A 12606-nucleotide genomic window follows, 5' to 3' on the forward strand; every position below is an offset into this window, starting at 1 on the left:
GCAAAATGCCAAAAAAATAGCCAATAACACTTTACAATGAAGGCATGTGAAGTGCAAGGTGAACAAGATGCAATCTTCCCACCAATACAATGCTAATATCTGTGTATCCTAGTGAACTCTACTCATTGTGTCCTATAGATGCTCGAGGGTCAGACATGTAATGGATGTGAAACCACATGTGAGTCAAGGGACTAACTCCAATAGGAACTAAGTGGGTGAGTTCAAGAAAGGGCTCAATTGGCTTTGTGGAATTTAATCTCCTCTATGGATAGACTAATCTATGCTAGACAAACTATCACAATGATCGAAAGCAAGAAACATGTCTTTTCTTGATTCTTTTTAAAGTGTTGAGGTCATCTGCGTCAATGAGGAGGCTTCAATATGCAAAGGAAGTGGATCTCGTGTGAAGGCTCAAAGCTGTGAGATGCAAGTGTCAAAACTTGCACACGCTGTGATGAACACATAGATTGCAAACTATCAATCACTTTTCCTTTTCGAACCATGGCTTGCTAAGCTTGATGACTCGAAAATGTCTAATCACTAACCCCAAGAAACATATGAAGTGTGTCAGCCTTAACCTAAAACATGGGTGGTGTTAGAATTAGTGAGAGGGGGTCTACACTATAAATCACACACACAATGTATACGAGAGTACATAACATAGGCCTCCAAATGTGCAAGGTACTTGAAGTCCCCTATCACTAATTTTGAATATGCCCATATGAATTTGGCTAACCAAACTACTACATAACATATATCCGTTCTAGTTTCTGTCATCACATAAGCCAATTTGCCATCTATTTGTCGATATCATGTGGCCATTGGCTCTTATAAGTCTATCATGACTTGCAAGCCAACCTCACCAACTTGAGTGTTGTGCCTCTATACAAACTTCAAAACAAGTCACAAGTTGTGACTATTTCGATATGTCATGCCATGACTTTCCATCTAAACACATTCTTACCATCTAATGCATTGATGGATTATAGACAAATAGATTAATAAACCGTTTAGACATATTAGAATTTTGTGGTTGCATTCAACTTCTTTTATCTTAAGAAGTAGATGAGACTTTAAATTATGTTCAACAACATGAATCTATCAACTTCTCATCTCTCAAATTATTGTTGTCAACTACATCATTCCTCAAATTATATTGCTAAATCTAGCATCCATAACAAGTCCAAGAGGGAGATGAAGCCGAACAAGAGGCAAGGTGAGCATGCTCCTGTTGAAAAAGTAGACATGATGCACCTATATGTTGACTTTCCGCTTGATGCACACGAAGAGGAAGTCCTACCTTATGTCTTGGGACTTGATGATGTGATGGAAAAACCAAGTTATACAGAGGGACTAACCATTTGTGCCTTGCAACAAGTTTTTGAATTCTAAGTTTGCAAGCAATTGAAGTGACATCCTTTTTTATAAGTAACATAATTAATTAATATTTGCAATAGGCCTCATGTCATTCAAACTCTCCCCATTTCAATTTATGAGGTTTGTCCTTATCGGGTATGGACTACAACTCAATTCATTCATGCTCAAAGAATCATGTCTTGTGTAAATCTACGTATAAGGCTAGAATTTGTCATATAACATGGTTGCATTTGATGCAATTACATAATAGTGTCTCTGGAAGATGTTCATCTTGATATTGTAATTGTTGTTTGTTAACATCTACAAAGAGCTATACGGCTAATGATCATGTTAATGAAGCAAAATATTAAAACCTAAATCATCAAAGATAAGAAGATACACGATGTGCCCTTGAAACTATTAAAAATCCATCACGATTGTGTCATGAATACAAGAGTGGTAACATTGACATAATATCAATGCTCATGTCAAATGTGACTGTTAAAGGCCCTATATGAATCCATGTGAAACCAGCTTTTGCCCAACACTGTGTCCCAACATGTTGCATCCATAAATAATGTTTCATGTAAGGCGTCGTAAAATCAACTTTTTGCCTCTCTTTAAACATAAGCTGAGGAGCATGCTATCTATGAGGAAGCTAAAAGAGACAACGATAGTGAAGACCTTTATGGAATGTTGAGTCTCATGATGGTTCTAAATTTAACAAGCTTAATGACATTTGGGATTTGTATCCCACAACCCTATGGAGAACTTTCCCAAAAGACAACTAGTTTTTTTTCCCTGCAAACCTCCCTTGAAAAAGTAGTGCCTAAGTGGACTATCGTCCCAACCTCACCCTTGTCAAATGATAGCCTAAAAATCCATGACTGTGCTCTAAACTTGGTGGAGAAATTAGCCATAACTTCATATAATGCTTATTTTGATGCATGTAACTTTTCTTAATGGTTATACAATTTCATTTTAAATAATATACAATTTCTAATTTAGATATGCCTCTTAAGGTTATCAAGATTCCATTTTGGTATTTCTCAAACAAGCAATGCTTGGACAATCTAGCTAGTAGAGCAACACACCACTTTAAGATAAAAAAGAATGTCGCAATATCAAGAAGTTGCAACATAGACAAAAACTACACAGGGTGAAATTTGCATGTCTACTAATTCGATAGGAACATATATCTAGATGAATACAGGTACATGCCCAAACTCATCCTCTAAACACACAACACTGTGTGTAGTTTCAATACCACGATTGTCACTCTCAAGATTGAAAACCATAAACTCCATCATGCATAGTAGGGACTCTTTTATTTTCATTTGGATAAATGTACATTTGTATGTTTATTGTATGTACAATATATATATACCCCCCTCTCATATATATACCCCCCTCTCTCACATGGCATCAAAGCTACCCTTAGGATTTCTTGTGATCCTTGCTTGTGAGGACGCTTGAGAGGTGTCACAGATTAGTAAGCTTGCAAAGAGTTTGTGGGGGAGAGAAGAAACAACTATTCTTAAGGACAAAGTAGCTGAGTAGAGTAGCTTAGATGGCAGAGATCCAATGCCAGTAAGTTCGAATTGGTGTCAATTTTGAGGTGAGTTTCACATTTGATGCTGAACTACAGTTTTTAGTCATAGAACATTTCCAATACCCGTCCACATAATCTCACTAGGCTCTAGAAGGTTGAGAGCATTAAGATATCAACGCAACTCACAAAAGAAAAGTATGTTGGATACTGGAAGGGAGGGCAACCCTGGAGGGATTAAAAGGAGAGGGAGAGGGAGAGGGATAGGGTGGATCATGCACGAACATAGAGAGGAGCACCCTCAAGCATCAATTGCAAAATTCTACAAAGGAGAATCTTAATCCAATAAGCTTACACAAAACTTCTGCCTTCAGCTTACCAAACATTATCAATAGTCCCCTCCATGGGATATCATTCTTTATGAACAAAACTATCTTGATGGAGGAAAGGAGTGACTTCAAGCATCAATTCCAGAAGTCTACAAATGAGGATCTCCATCAATCTATACAAAACTTCTACCTACTTCACCAAACATTATCAATATTCCCCTCCATGGAATCAAGATTGTTCCTCCTCTTGAAGCTATATGGAAGGCTTCTCTTTTGCTTATGACCCCAAGATGGGGAAGGGGGAGAGAGAGGGTAGATCATGAATGCTCGAGCACAAGCATGCCGAAGCAATATGTAGAAAGCCAAAATTGTATTGGCCAAGAATCCAAATTTTCATCCATGGACCAAGCATATGGATGACAAGCATGCATGCATCAGTAAAAGAGATTCAAGTAATTAATAACAATGGCACTTCATCATCATGCACTCATTATGTCAGTTCAGAATCTCACTGCAACAGGTGACAAAGAGCCGTTTTTTGATATACTTGTTGGACCAACTAATTTTTAATTATGGAGTTGCTACAACCAGCGGAATCAAACATTAGTGGGTTGGTATCGGTTAACTCCAATCCGTGCCTGAGCTTGAAAGAAAACTCTTATGAAACATCTTTCCAACACCTAAAGATCTCAGCAAGGAGTAATAGGAAGTGTACCTTGTCCCTTTCAACGGGAACATTGATTCTTACAGCTAATTGGTGATCATTTTGACTGCCCACATTGCAAGTCCAGAATTTCCAGACTTGGATTGACCTATAGTAAGCCTCCTATTGACTTTGGAAGCAGATGGGAAGCATCTTCATAACAAGAATTCACTATCCAGCTCCCCGTGCATGCAACCTTTTCCTTTCCAGTTCCAACTACACAATCAAATCAATCAAGAAGCAGGTAGAGTCTAGAAAACTTTATACTCATCTCTCTCTCTCTCTCTCTCTCTCTCTCTCTCTCTCCGCCCCCACTCCCCCCCACACTTTTATTTTGGTGAAATCCATTTGTCATTATATTATAAAACTCTCTTTGACACACGCATCCCCCCGCCCCCCTTCCCCCCCCCCACACACACACACCCACACACACAAACACATGCATGCGCAGGCACAGGTGCACACACAGAAAACAGATTGCATCTATAGAATAGCCATACATACACCAGACCACGCACGCATCTGTGGAACAGCCTGCATCGATAGACAGCACAGACCTTCAGTACAGAACAGAAATCTCAAATTTAGGTAAGGAGCCAAATCATCTCAAATTTGAACAAATGCAGTCTTGAATAGAAAAACCATGTCCGAGACCTTAAAACAAGAGTGACCTGAAAGATCTCCTGATGAGTCAGGCAGAAAACGGGTACCACCAGCAGATTCTGGTGAGAAGGGAGGTGATTCATAGACATACTATGAGAATGAACTCATTTACTCACTCGTCCACATTGGAAATTAGGGTCCATTATCCCACCTACAAGTCCCCATATGAGGAGAGCGCAAGGACATGGTACCAATATAGGATTAAGGGGCATGAGAATCTACTGTCTTGTGAGCACCAGCGGGTCGGGTCGGGACCCCGTGGCACCCCCGAGCACCCCCTCATCCCGATGCCCTGCGCGCCCGAACGCCGTCGCACCCTCGACGACAATGGCCCGTCCCGTCCCCCGTCGCACCAGCAACGCCCAAGTGTGGATTCCACAGGGGTAGATATAGATGGAGGCCTAAGGGCAACATCCACAGGACAGCCACGTGGGCAGCACTGCAGGCTGCCATGTGTGCTGCCAAATTATCTATTGTTAGATGTGGCCAGAAGCTCTGGAAGAGGGGAAACCTGTGAGAAGCATGCAGCAAGAACAGGATGCAAGGTACGGGCTGTATGGTGACAGCTGGAAGTCTTCCTAGAGCATCCAACAGGCGTGTGGATTTACAGCATGGCTGCTGTGCAGGACTGTGCGGGTACTGCCAAGGATAAACGTGCTGGTAAGCTATTGCAAGTGCAGGAGATCATCTGTTGGCTACAGCAGAGCTCGAGCAGGACCCAACAGCACAAAGTCTGCAGCAAAGATCCTAATGAGGGTATGGACAGGTTGGCACATCCCACAGACCAGGTCGGCTGGTCTGTAGCAGTTTGGTTGGTCGGTTGAATACTGACTGTGTTTCTGCAAGGATGCCATCCAACATCGTTTTCAGATAGAACAAAAGCATTCCAAAGTCTTTTGGGTATGCCATAGATTCGCAGTAGGTGGATCGGTGTACAGAGTTTGGATGTTGTACAGAGTTTTGGGACTAGATTTTGTTATGGACTCTTAGTTGTCTGCATTGCACTTAAATAGGGAGAGAGTTCATTGAGCCCGAGCTTCTCATTCTTCACTTATCTAATCTAAATCTTTCGTCTCACATTAGTTGTCTAATTGAAATCTTTCGTGGTACAATAATTCACTAATCGAAATATTTCAGTCTCACATTAGTGATCTAGTCGAAATCTTTCGTCTCACATTACGTGTCAAATCGAAATCTTTCATCTCATTATTATCACCACACTGGCGTGGATCAAAGGACACTATCTAGTCACTTAGCTGAGAAAACATTGCCCAAGTAAACTCTGGAGAAGATTAACAATTCAATAGATTACACACAGATTACATAGATTACAATATCAAAGACTCATTCCCTTCATGTAGCTTCCTCTTTCCTTGATTTGAGCTTCCTGGTTGCAGGCTCGGCTCTTTTTGCTCCTTTCTGGAAGGAGGCTGGTTCCTCCCTTCAGGCTCCTTTTCCTCGCAGTCAGATTCGGTCTTGGCCTTCTTCAATTTGCTTTGGTCGTTTCTTCCTAGAACATAGTATATTGGGGGGTGTGGAGTGCAGCGCCGCAGAGCTGCTGTATTCAAGCCTGACCAGGTTGTATATTGGGGTGTGTGGAGTGCAGTGCAAAGCTGTTGTATCCAAGTCGTTTGGGCTCCGTAATGTCATATGACTGATTCTATATGTCTCATTATGATTTTATATGGCACCTTCTGATTTTGTATGGCTCATTCTGAAATATATTAAAAAGAGAAACAACATTACAAAAATATGATATGACTGTAGTACAATGAGGGCTTCCCAACCCTCTATAAAAAGCCCCATTGTCATTTCATTTTTGTTTCTCACTTCATTTTCTTACTTCTAACTCCGCGATTTGAATTCGTTAATTGTGGATGATTCCACGAACTCATCAGCTACCACCTTGCCTTTGTTCGTAGTGCGGCTGTCGCTTGCTGTGGTGCCTTGCTACTTAATAAACTAGGAAGAGGGCAACCCATATACTTTTATGAGGTTGAAAGATTTTAATGCCATAACAAATGCATAGAAATTAAGGAAAAGTAATATCATAGAGGTAATATTATACAATATTATAGAGGTAATAGAGGTCATATTATAGAAGGAAAGAATATATAAAGGTTATATCTAAATAAGACATAATAGTATAGAGAAGAAATAAAGATTATAATTAGATATATAATAGTGTAATGAAGATATGAGCTGCATCCTTCACGATTCTTTGGGTGGGGAGGGCAGAAATGGCTGTCCCCATTATGCTATATGCAACTGATCTAATACTAATGTCCCTAAGTGTAGGGGTTAGAGAGGCATGTGATAGTTGGACTGTTCGAAAAACCTAGACCCTTTGCTAGTTTCTCCACAGAGCAGAAATAGAAATGGATAAGCTCTGTACAACGCAAGGATCTTTTAGAGGAGAAGAAAATGCTTTTATTTGTAAGTTCAACTTTATTTGTCCACAAGGTAGAACTCCCAACTGTTAATCCCTAACATTCTAGGAAATGGCGGGTATTTATGCTTCATAACAACGGTGCTAGCAACCTTCCCAAACATGCCCTATGTCACACGGACCCTATCTATGAGTTCTCACAAAAGGCCATGTCTGCACATGTGCCCACATCCACAATCTCCAAGTCTTGGAGTCGTAAGGATCGAGCTTGTGGTCTCAAGTCAAACACACTTCTAAAAGTTGAGGCAATATCAGTATACTCTTTGACACAAGTGCTATGTTGAAGATGTGGTCCAAGGTGAAGTCACCCCATAGCCTCACTCACTGATGTTCAACTCTAGTATTGATCCATACACCTTTTGCCATCAAGTGGCCTACCATGACAATTCAAATAGTTGCCTGCATCCATTGGGTCAGGTGGAAGCAATGATGTGAGTGGCCTACATTGGTCTTGTTAGGGCAAAGTCAAAGAAGAGAGGAGAGTAAATTGACACCTCGAGAGGAGAGTAACATGTTTCAATGTAGATACAGTGTTTGAGCCTAACCTAATACAAGACCCCATGTATAGTGTATGCTCGTCTCTACCTATCACAATGATATATGGCTGTAAATGTGATCTAAAAACAAAGATACTACTCAAAACCTCATGCTTTTGATGTGCACGTATACATTGTGAGAGTTTGGGATGATGGAAGCTCAAAAACATGAAGCTCTTGGTAAGATGCACCCTAGAGATGGGGTTGTTCGGGCCAGCTAGTACAAGTCAAAACTGACTATATCACTAACTCAACCAGCCCTTACTACATTGGCCACTGCCTTAGAAATTAATATTTCTAACACCCCCTGCAGTTTGAATGTACAAGGAACAATGTTTGAATGTACAAGGAACAATGTCAATCACCAAAGGGACATAAGTTCAAAGCTTTGCAGGAAGCCTCAAATTTTTCACTGGGTAAAACTTTGGTGAAGAGACATGCCACTTTCTTTTTCTTTTTTGAGCAAAGAAAAATTTTTACATCATATTACATAGTCCACCTTGATCCAAGAAGATATATAGAGTAACATGCTCAGTAGTAGAAAAAGCCCCAAAGGGGAAAGCAAGGAATAGAACCAGAGAAGCTGAGTATATCAATCTGTAACAACTAGTGAGAAGAGCCCTCACAGGTGTCATCGGAGTCCAAATCCAGGTCGTCATCAGAGGTGTCATCAGAAGATTGTCTTCTGAAGAGGAAGAATCATCAGCATCAGTAGAAGGGCTGGAGTGCAGATCCTCTTTCTTGGAGAGGCTCCAAGAAGCATCCAAATAGGTACCAGCAACATCAAAGTGGGCTGCATATTGAAATAGCATTGGCTCTTATTTGTGTCCAAGTGTCTTGCTTTGTCTTTGCAGCATCACCTAATAGGATGGCTTTCCAATTGACAGGTTCACATGTTTCTTCTAACTTGGGGACAAGCAACAAAGAGATGAAAGATGACTTCATTAAGGCCAAGGCATCTCATGCATTTCCCATCACCCTTGCCAATCCTCAAACTTATGAAATTTGTCCAAGCAGCCTTGTGTAAGATTATCCATAAAAGAGCAGACATTTTATCAGGGACACTTTTCAACCAAAAGCAACTGAATCTGGCCTTCCATTTGAATTTTGGGTCATGCAGATTGCTGTACAGCAGGAAGGTTCCACCCTTCCATTGTGTGTCTCCTTCCCACAGCTGAAGTCTATTCATAACTAGACCCTGATGTTGGTCATTGAGGGAACATCCCCTTCTTATCTCAGCCCAAGTTTTCCATCTGTATTCTTCTCTGTTCCAAAGATGTCCCCAACTCTGCAACCCTTTCTTGAATAAGAAGCAGGCCATTAAGAAATCCTCATCGGTGAGAACGGAGCTTCGAAAGATTGTTGAGACCCATATAGAGTCTAAAGACATAAAAGCCCCTTTGCCTAAGAACACAATATGACATTTGATTTCCTCAAATGCCTTCCATAAGGAAGGCCAGAGTTGGCTCCCTTTAGCCTTGTAGGGCTCAGGGTTGCAAATAGCAAACAGGATAGGATAGTTTTTCCAATTGAGGGCTCTCAGAGGGTCTGAGGTGGCTGACATTTCTGAGAAGAAACTGATCCCAGTCCCCTTGAGGATGAAGAATAGCTTTACTGACCTAGGTGGCATTGGGAAGAAATGACTCCATATTTTGCCAAATCAGAAATGTTTGAGTCAATGTGAAGCATTTTTATAATGTGTAAACCACTATATTCAGGTTGTTCACGTTTATCGTGTATATCAACCTCTAATCCTACGGTAGATTGAGAAAGTCTAAGATCTATGTCTATGATCCCTAGTCCACTGTCTTCTTTAGGTTTTATACAGAAGCTCCATCTGACCTTTGCTATCTTTTTATTCCCACCCCAAAGAAAAGATATGCAATTCTAATGAATCTGTCAAGACCTACCCTAGAGGGGGACCAACAGGTTAGGTAGAATGTAGTATTTATCCCATGGGATAAATGCAATGATTAAGGACAAGTATTCTGCCAGCTAAGTTAGCTTGGAATCCTCTTCATTTCTCTACCTTTTTCTGGAATCTATCCATGAACCAATCCCACCTCTACTTCATTGAAATGTCAAAACCCAAAGCTATCCCCAGTAGTCTGAACACAGTACCTTGCTTGATTCTGTGACATCCCAGTTCCTCTAGGAGTTCTTGATCTTCTCCTCTTAGAGTGGCATATCCAGTCTTAGTGTGATTGATCTTAGATCCAGAGGCCTTGCAAAAAAAGTCTAAACAGTCCACTACCCTTTTGATTTCCTGCTCATTGTTCCTTGGATTAAGGTTGGTGTCATTTGCAAATTGTTGGCATATCAACTGTTTTTCAAAAGGGAGCTCTATACCTCTCAAGTCTCCAGCTTTACTATGACTCTGGAGAAGCCACCCCAAAGAGTCAACAGCTATAGCAAATAAAAGAGGAGGTATGGGGCAACCCTGTCTGATGGATCTTTTAAGAGAAAAGGATTGGCTCATAGCTCCATTTACACATATCTTAGCTGAGGCATTAGTAAGTAGAAGTTTTATGAAAGAAATGCACTGAGAGCCAAGGTCCATGTCTGTGAGAGCTTGAATGACAAGGTCCCATTCTAATCTGTAATATGCCTTGTCAAAATCAACCTTGAGAAAACAAACATACTGCTTAGTCTCCTTTGCATAGTCACAGCCCTTCCAAATGTTGATTATGGCCTACTAATAAGTGTCTCCCTTTGATGAGGGCTTTCTGCTCTTGAAGGATCCAAGAATCCATTCTTTTTTTAGTTCTGAGAGCGAGTGCTTGGGCAAAGATATTGTAGCTGCAATTAAGCATAGTAAGAGATCTCAGTTTCTGAGCTCCTCTTTATCCCCATTCTTAGGTATCAACTTAATGACACCACCATTAATATGGGAAATTGTGGAGGATAGTAAATTTTTGAAATGTAATTGAATAAGCTCCACATTCTCTTCAGAGCAAAAAACAAGAGTGTTATCTGCCTTTCTAAGTAAAGGTACTTCTCTTTTTATTTTATCAGTTTAAAGTATTCCCTAGAGGGTCTGTCCACCTTACCTGCCCACTAGTCCCTGAAGTACACTTTAGTATCATTGAGGATAATTTGATCTTGCCTCCTGACCCCTTTTCTTTTTAGCCACATTTTGATGTGTAGGACAAAAAACCAAGCTGAAACACAGGATTCTGCACTCTTGACTGTCAATGAGAGTTGGAGTAGGCTCCTTCAATCTGCATATATATCTGCCAACAAATGTCTCAACCAAACACATTCCACTTTTGTTGTGAAAGATGACGTGTATTGAGCTTCACATGATAAGGTATCAACCGTTGATTGTTTGTTGCTCAACCAAGAAATACATGAGTGTCCAAGGTAGAAATAATTACCACTAGTTGACAATAAAATGTACCTTTGTAAGACTAGAATATATCCAATCTTACAGATTGTAGCGTTTTATAGAACAAGAACAAAGAAAATGAGTAAGTTGTCTAAGATGTAAATTATTACCACTAGTTGACTATAATATATACCTTCATAAGACTAGAGTATATCCAATCTTATAAATTGTTTGTTTTATAGAACAAGTAAAAGAACAAAGAAGTAAGGGAGTTTGTAGCAACTTTAGAAAAAATTATGAGTAAATCAGAAAATAAGACATAACATAAAAAATAGAAACATAAGTTGACTACCTATTGTCAAAACCACCAACCCAACCCAAATCAATGTAAAGATGGAAATGCAACCCCCCTTTCCCACATTGAAAATAGCAAACCAAGAGACCGAGTACCTTGCAGATATCTGAGAACACGCTTCAGCCTGCCAATGTGAAGTCTTTGGACTGTGCTCAACTGGGATACTGCATAATGAACATCTGGCCGTGTATTACACAAGTAAATTAGGCATCCTACAGCCTAGCTATAATGGAGGCCTCCCTCAAATGGCTCACTATGATCATGCATGGATAGCTTAATCCCTGGCTCCATATGAGTAATAATAGGCTTACATTTCTGGAATTTGAACCATTCAAGGACTTTCCCAATACAATTGGAATGCAACAAACGAACGCCCGTGTCATCTTCTACAAATTGAATGTCGAAGTATTGGTGTAGCGGCCCCAAGTTAGATATCTCAAATGTCTTCTACAGTTTACAAAATCTGCAATATCCGTGAGCAGCATATCATCAACATACAAGAAGATGATGAGCAAATCACCCCCTTCTTTATGAAGGTGCTTTCCTTTGGATTGTTCTGCATACCTTGGCTGGTCAAAAAGGCATCAATCTTTGCATACAAGGCTCTAGGAGCCTACTTAAAGCCATGCAAGGCTTTCTTTAACCTGCAAACTTTGTCTTCCTTACAACAAAACCAATGGGTTGAGACATACAAACCTCTTCCAAGAGGCCCCCATTCAAAAATGCAATCTTGATATCCAACTAATGGATATGCCATCCATAAAATGCAGCCATGGGAATCACGCACCTAATGGTAGTCATAAGAGAAGTGGTAGCAAAGGTCTCATCATAATCTATACCCTTCTTCCAAGCATAGCCCTTTGCAACAAGATGGCCTTTGTATCTATCACTAGATCCATCTCACCTGCATTTCAGCTTATAAACCCACTTTGTACCTATTGCTTTCTTACTCACAAGTTCATTTTTCTGAATGGATTCATTCTCCACTTGCATGGCCTGCATCCAATGCACATTATCACATGCATCATTAAAACAATCAAGTTCATCAATTTCCAGCAAATTACTGGCCCAAGCTATATGAAAACAGTTGGCATCCTTAGTGTCTCTAGTGTCACGATGTGTTACTGGCCCAAGCTAAATCAAAACAGTTGGCATCTTCAGTGTCTCTCGTGTCTTAACATATACGGCCAGAAAGTGGTGTAGAGAGCTTGCTCTCCTAGAGAGTATAGAGGAGCCAGCGAGGGACTGTCCTAGCTTCTTGCATTGCTGAATTTTCTTGTGCCACAGCATCCTCAACTTCTTGCTGAGTGATAGGACCAGCCATAGGCTGAACTGAGG

The 12606-nt window shown here is 40.5% G+C and overlaps 1 protein-coding gene across 3 annotated transcripts in view; it reads right to left on the bottom strand.

Moving 5' to 3' along the window:
* Positions 1 to 3734: 3734 nt before the first annotated feature.
* The window catches only part of LOC147897177 (RNA-processing, Lsm domain-containing protein), a 30932-nt gene continuing 22060 nt past the window's right edge, over positions 3735 to 12606 (bottom strand). Inside the window, exon 5 of one of the 3 annotated variants that reach the window (XM_087381568.1) lies at positions 3735 to 4133. In XM_087381568.1, coding sequence (XP_087237694.1) covers positions 4047 to 4133 — 87 coding nt within the window. In that variant the 3' untranslated portion in view covers positions 3735 to 4046. Of the gene's footprint in view, positions 4154 to 11405; positions 11448 to 12606 lie in introns of those variants that run through there. The other 2 variants (XM_087381569.1, XM_087381570.1) reach the window with 2 other exon arrangements.

This window comes from Dipteris shenzhenensis, chromosome 11 (genome assembly GCF_047967505.1).
Source record: "Dipteris shenzhenensis isolate YYH24624 ecotype China chromosome 11, Dip_SZ_1.0, whole genome shotgun sequence".
Classification (NCBI taxonomy): Eukaryota; Viridiplantae; Streptophyta; class Polypodiopsida; order Gleicheniales; family Dipteridaceae; genus Dipteris; species Dipteris shenzhenensis.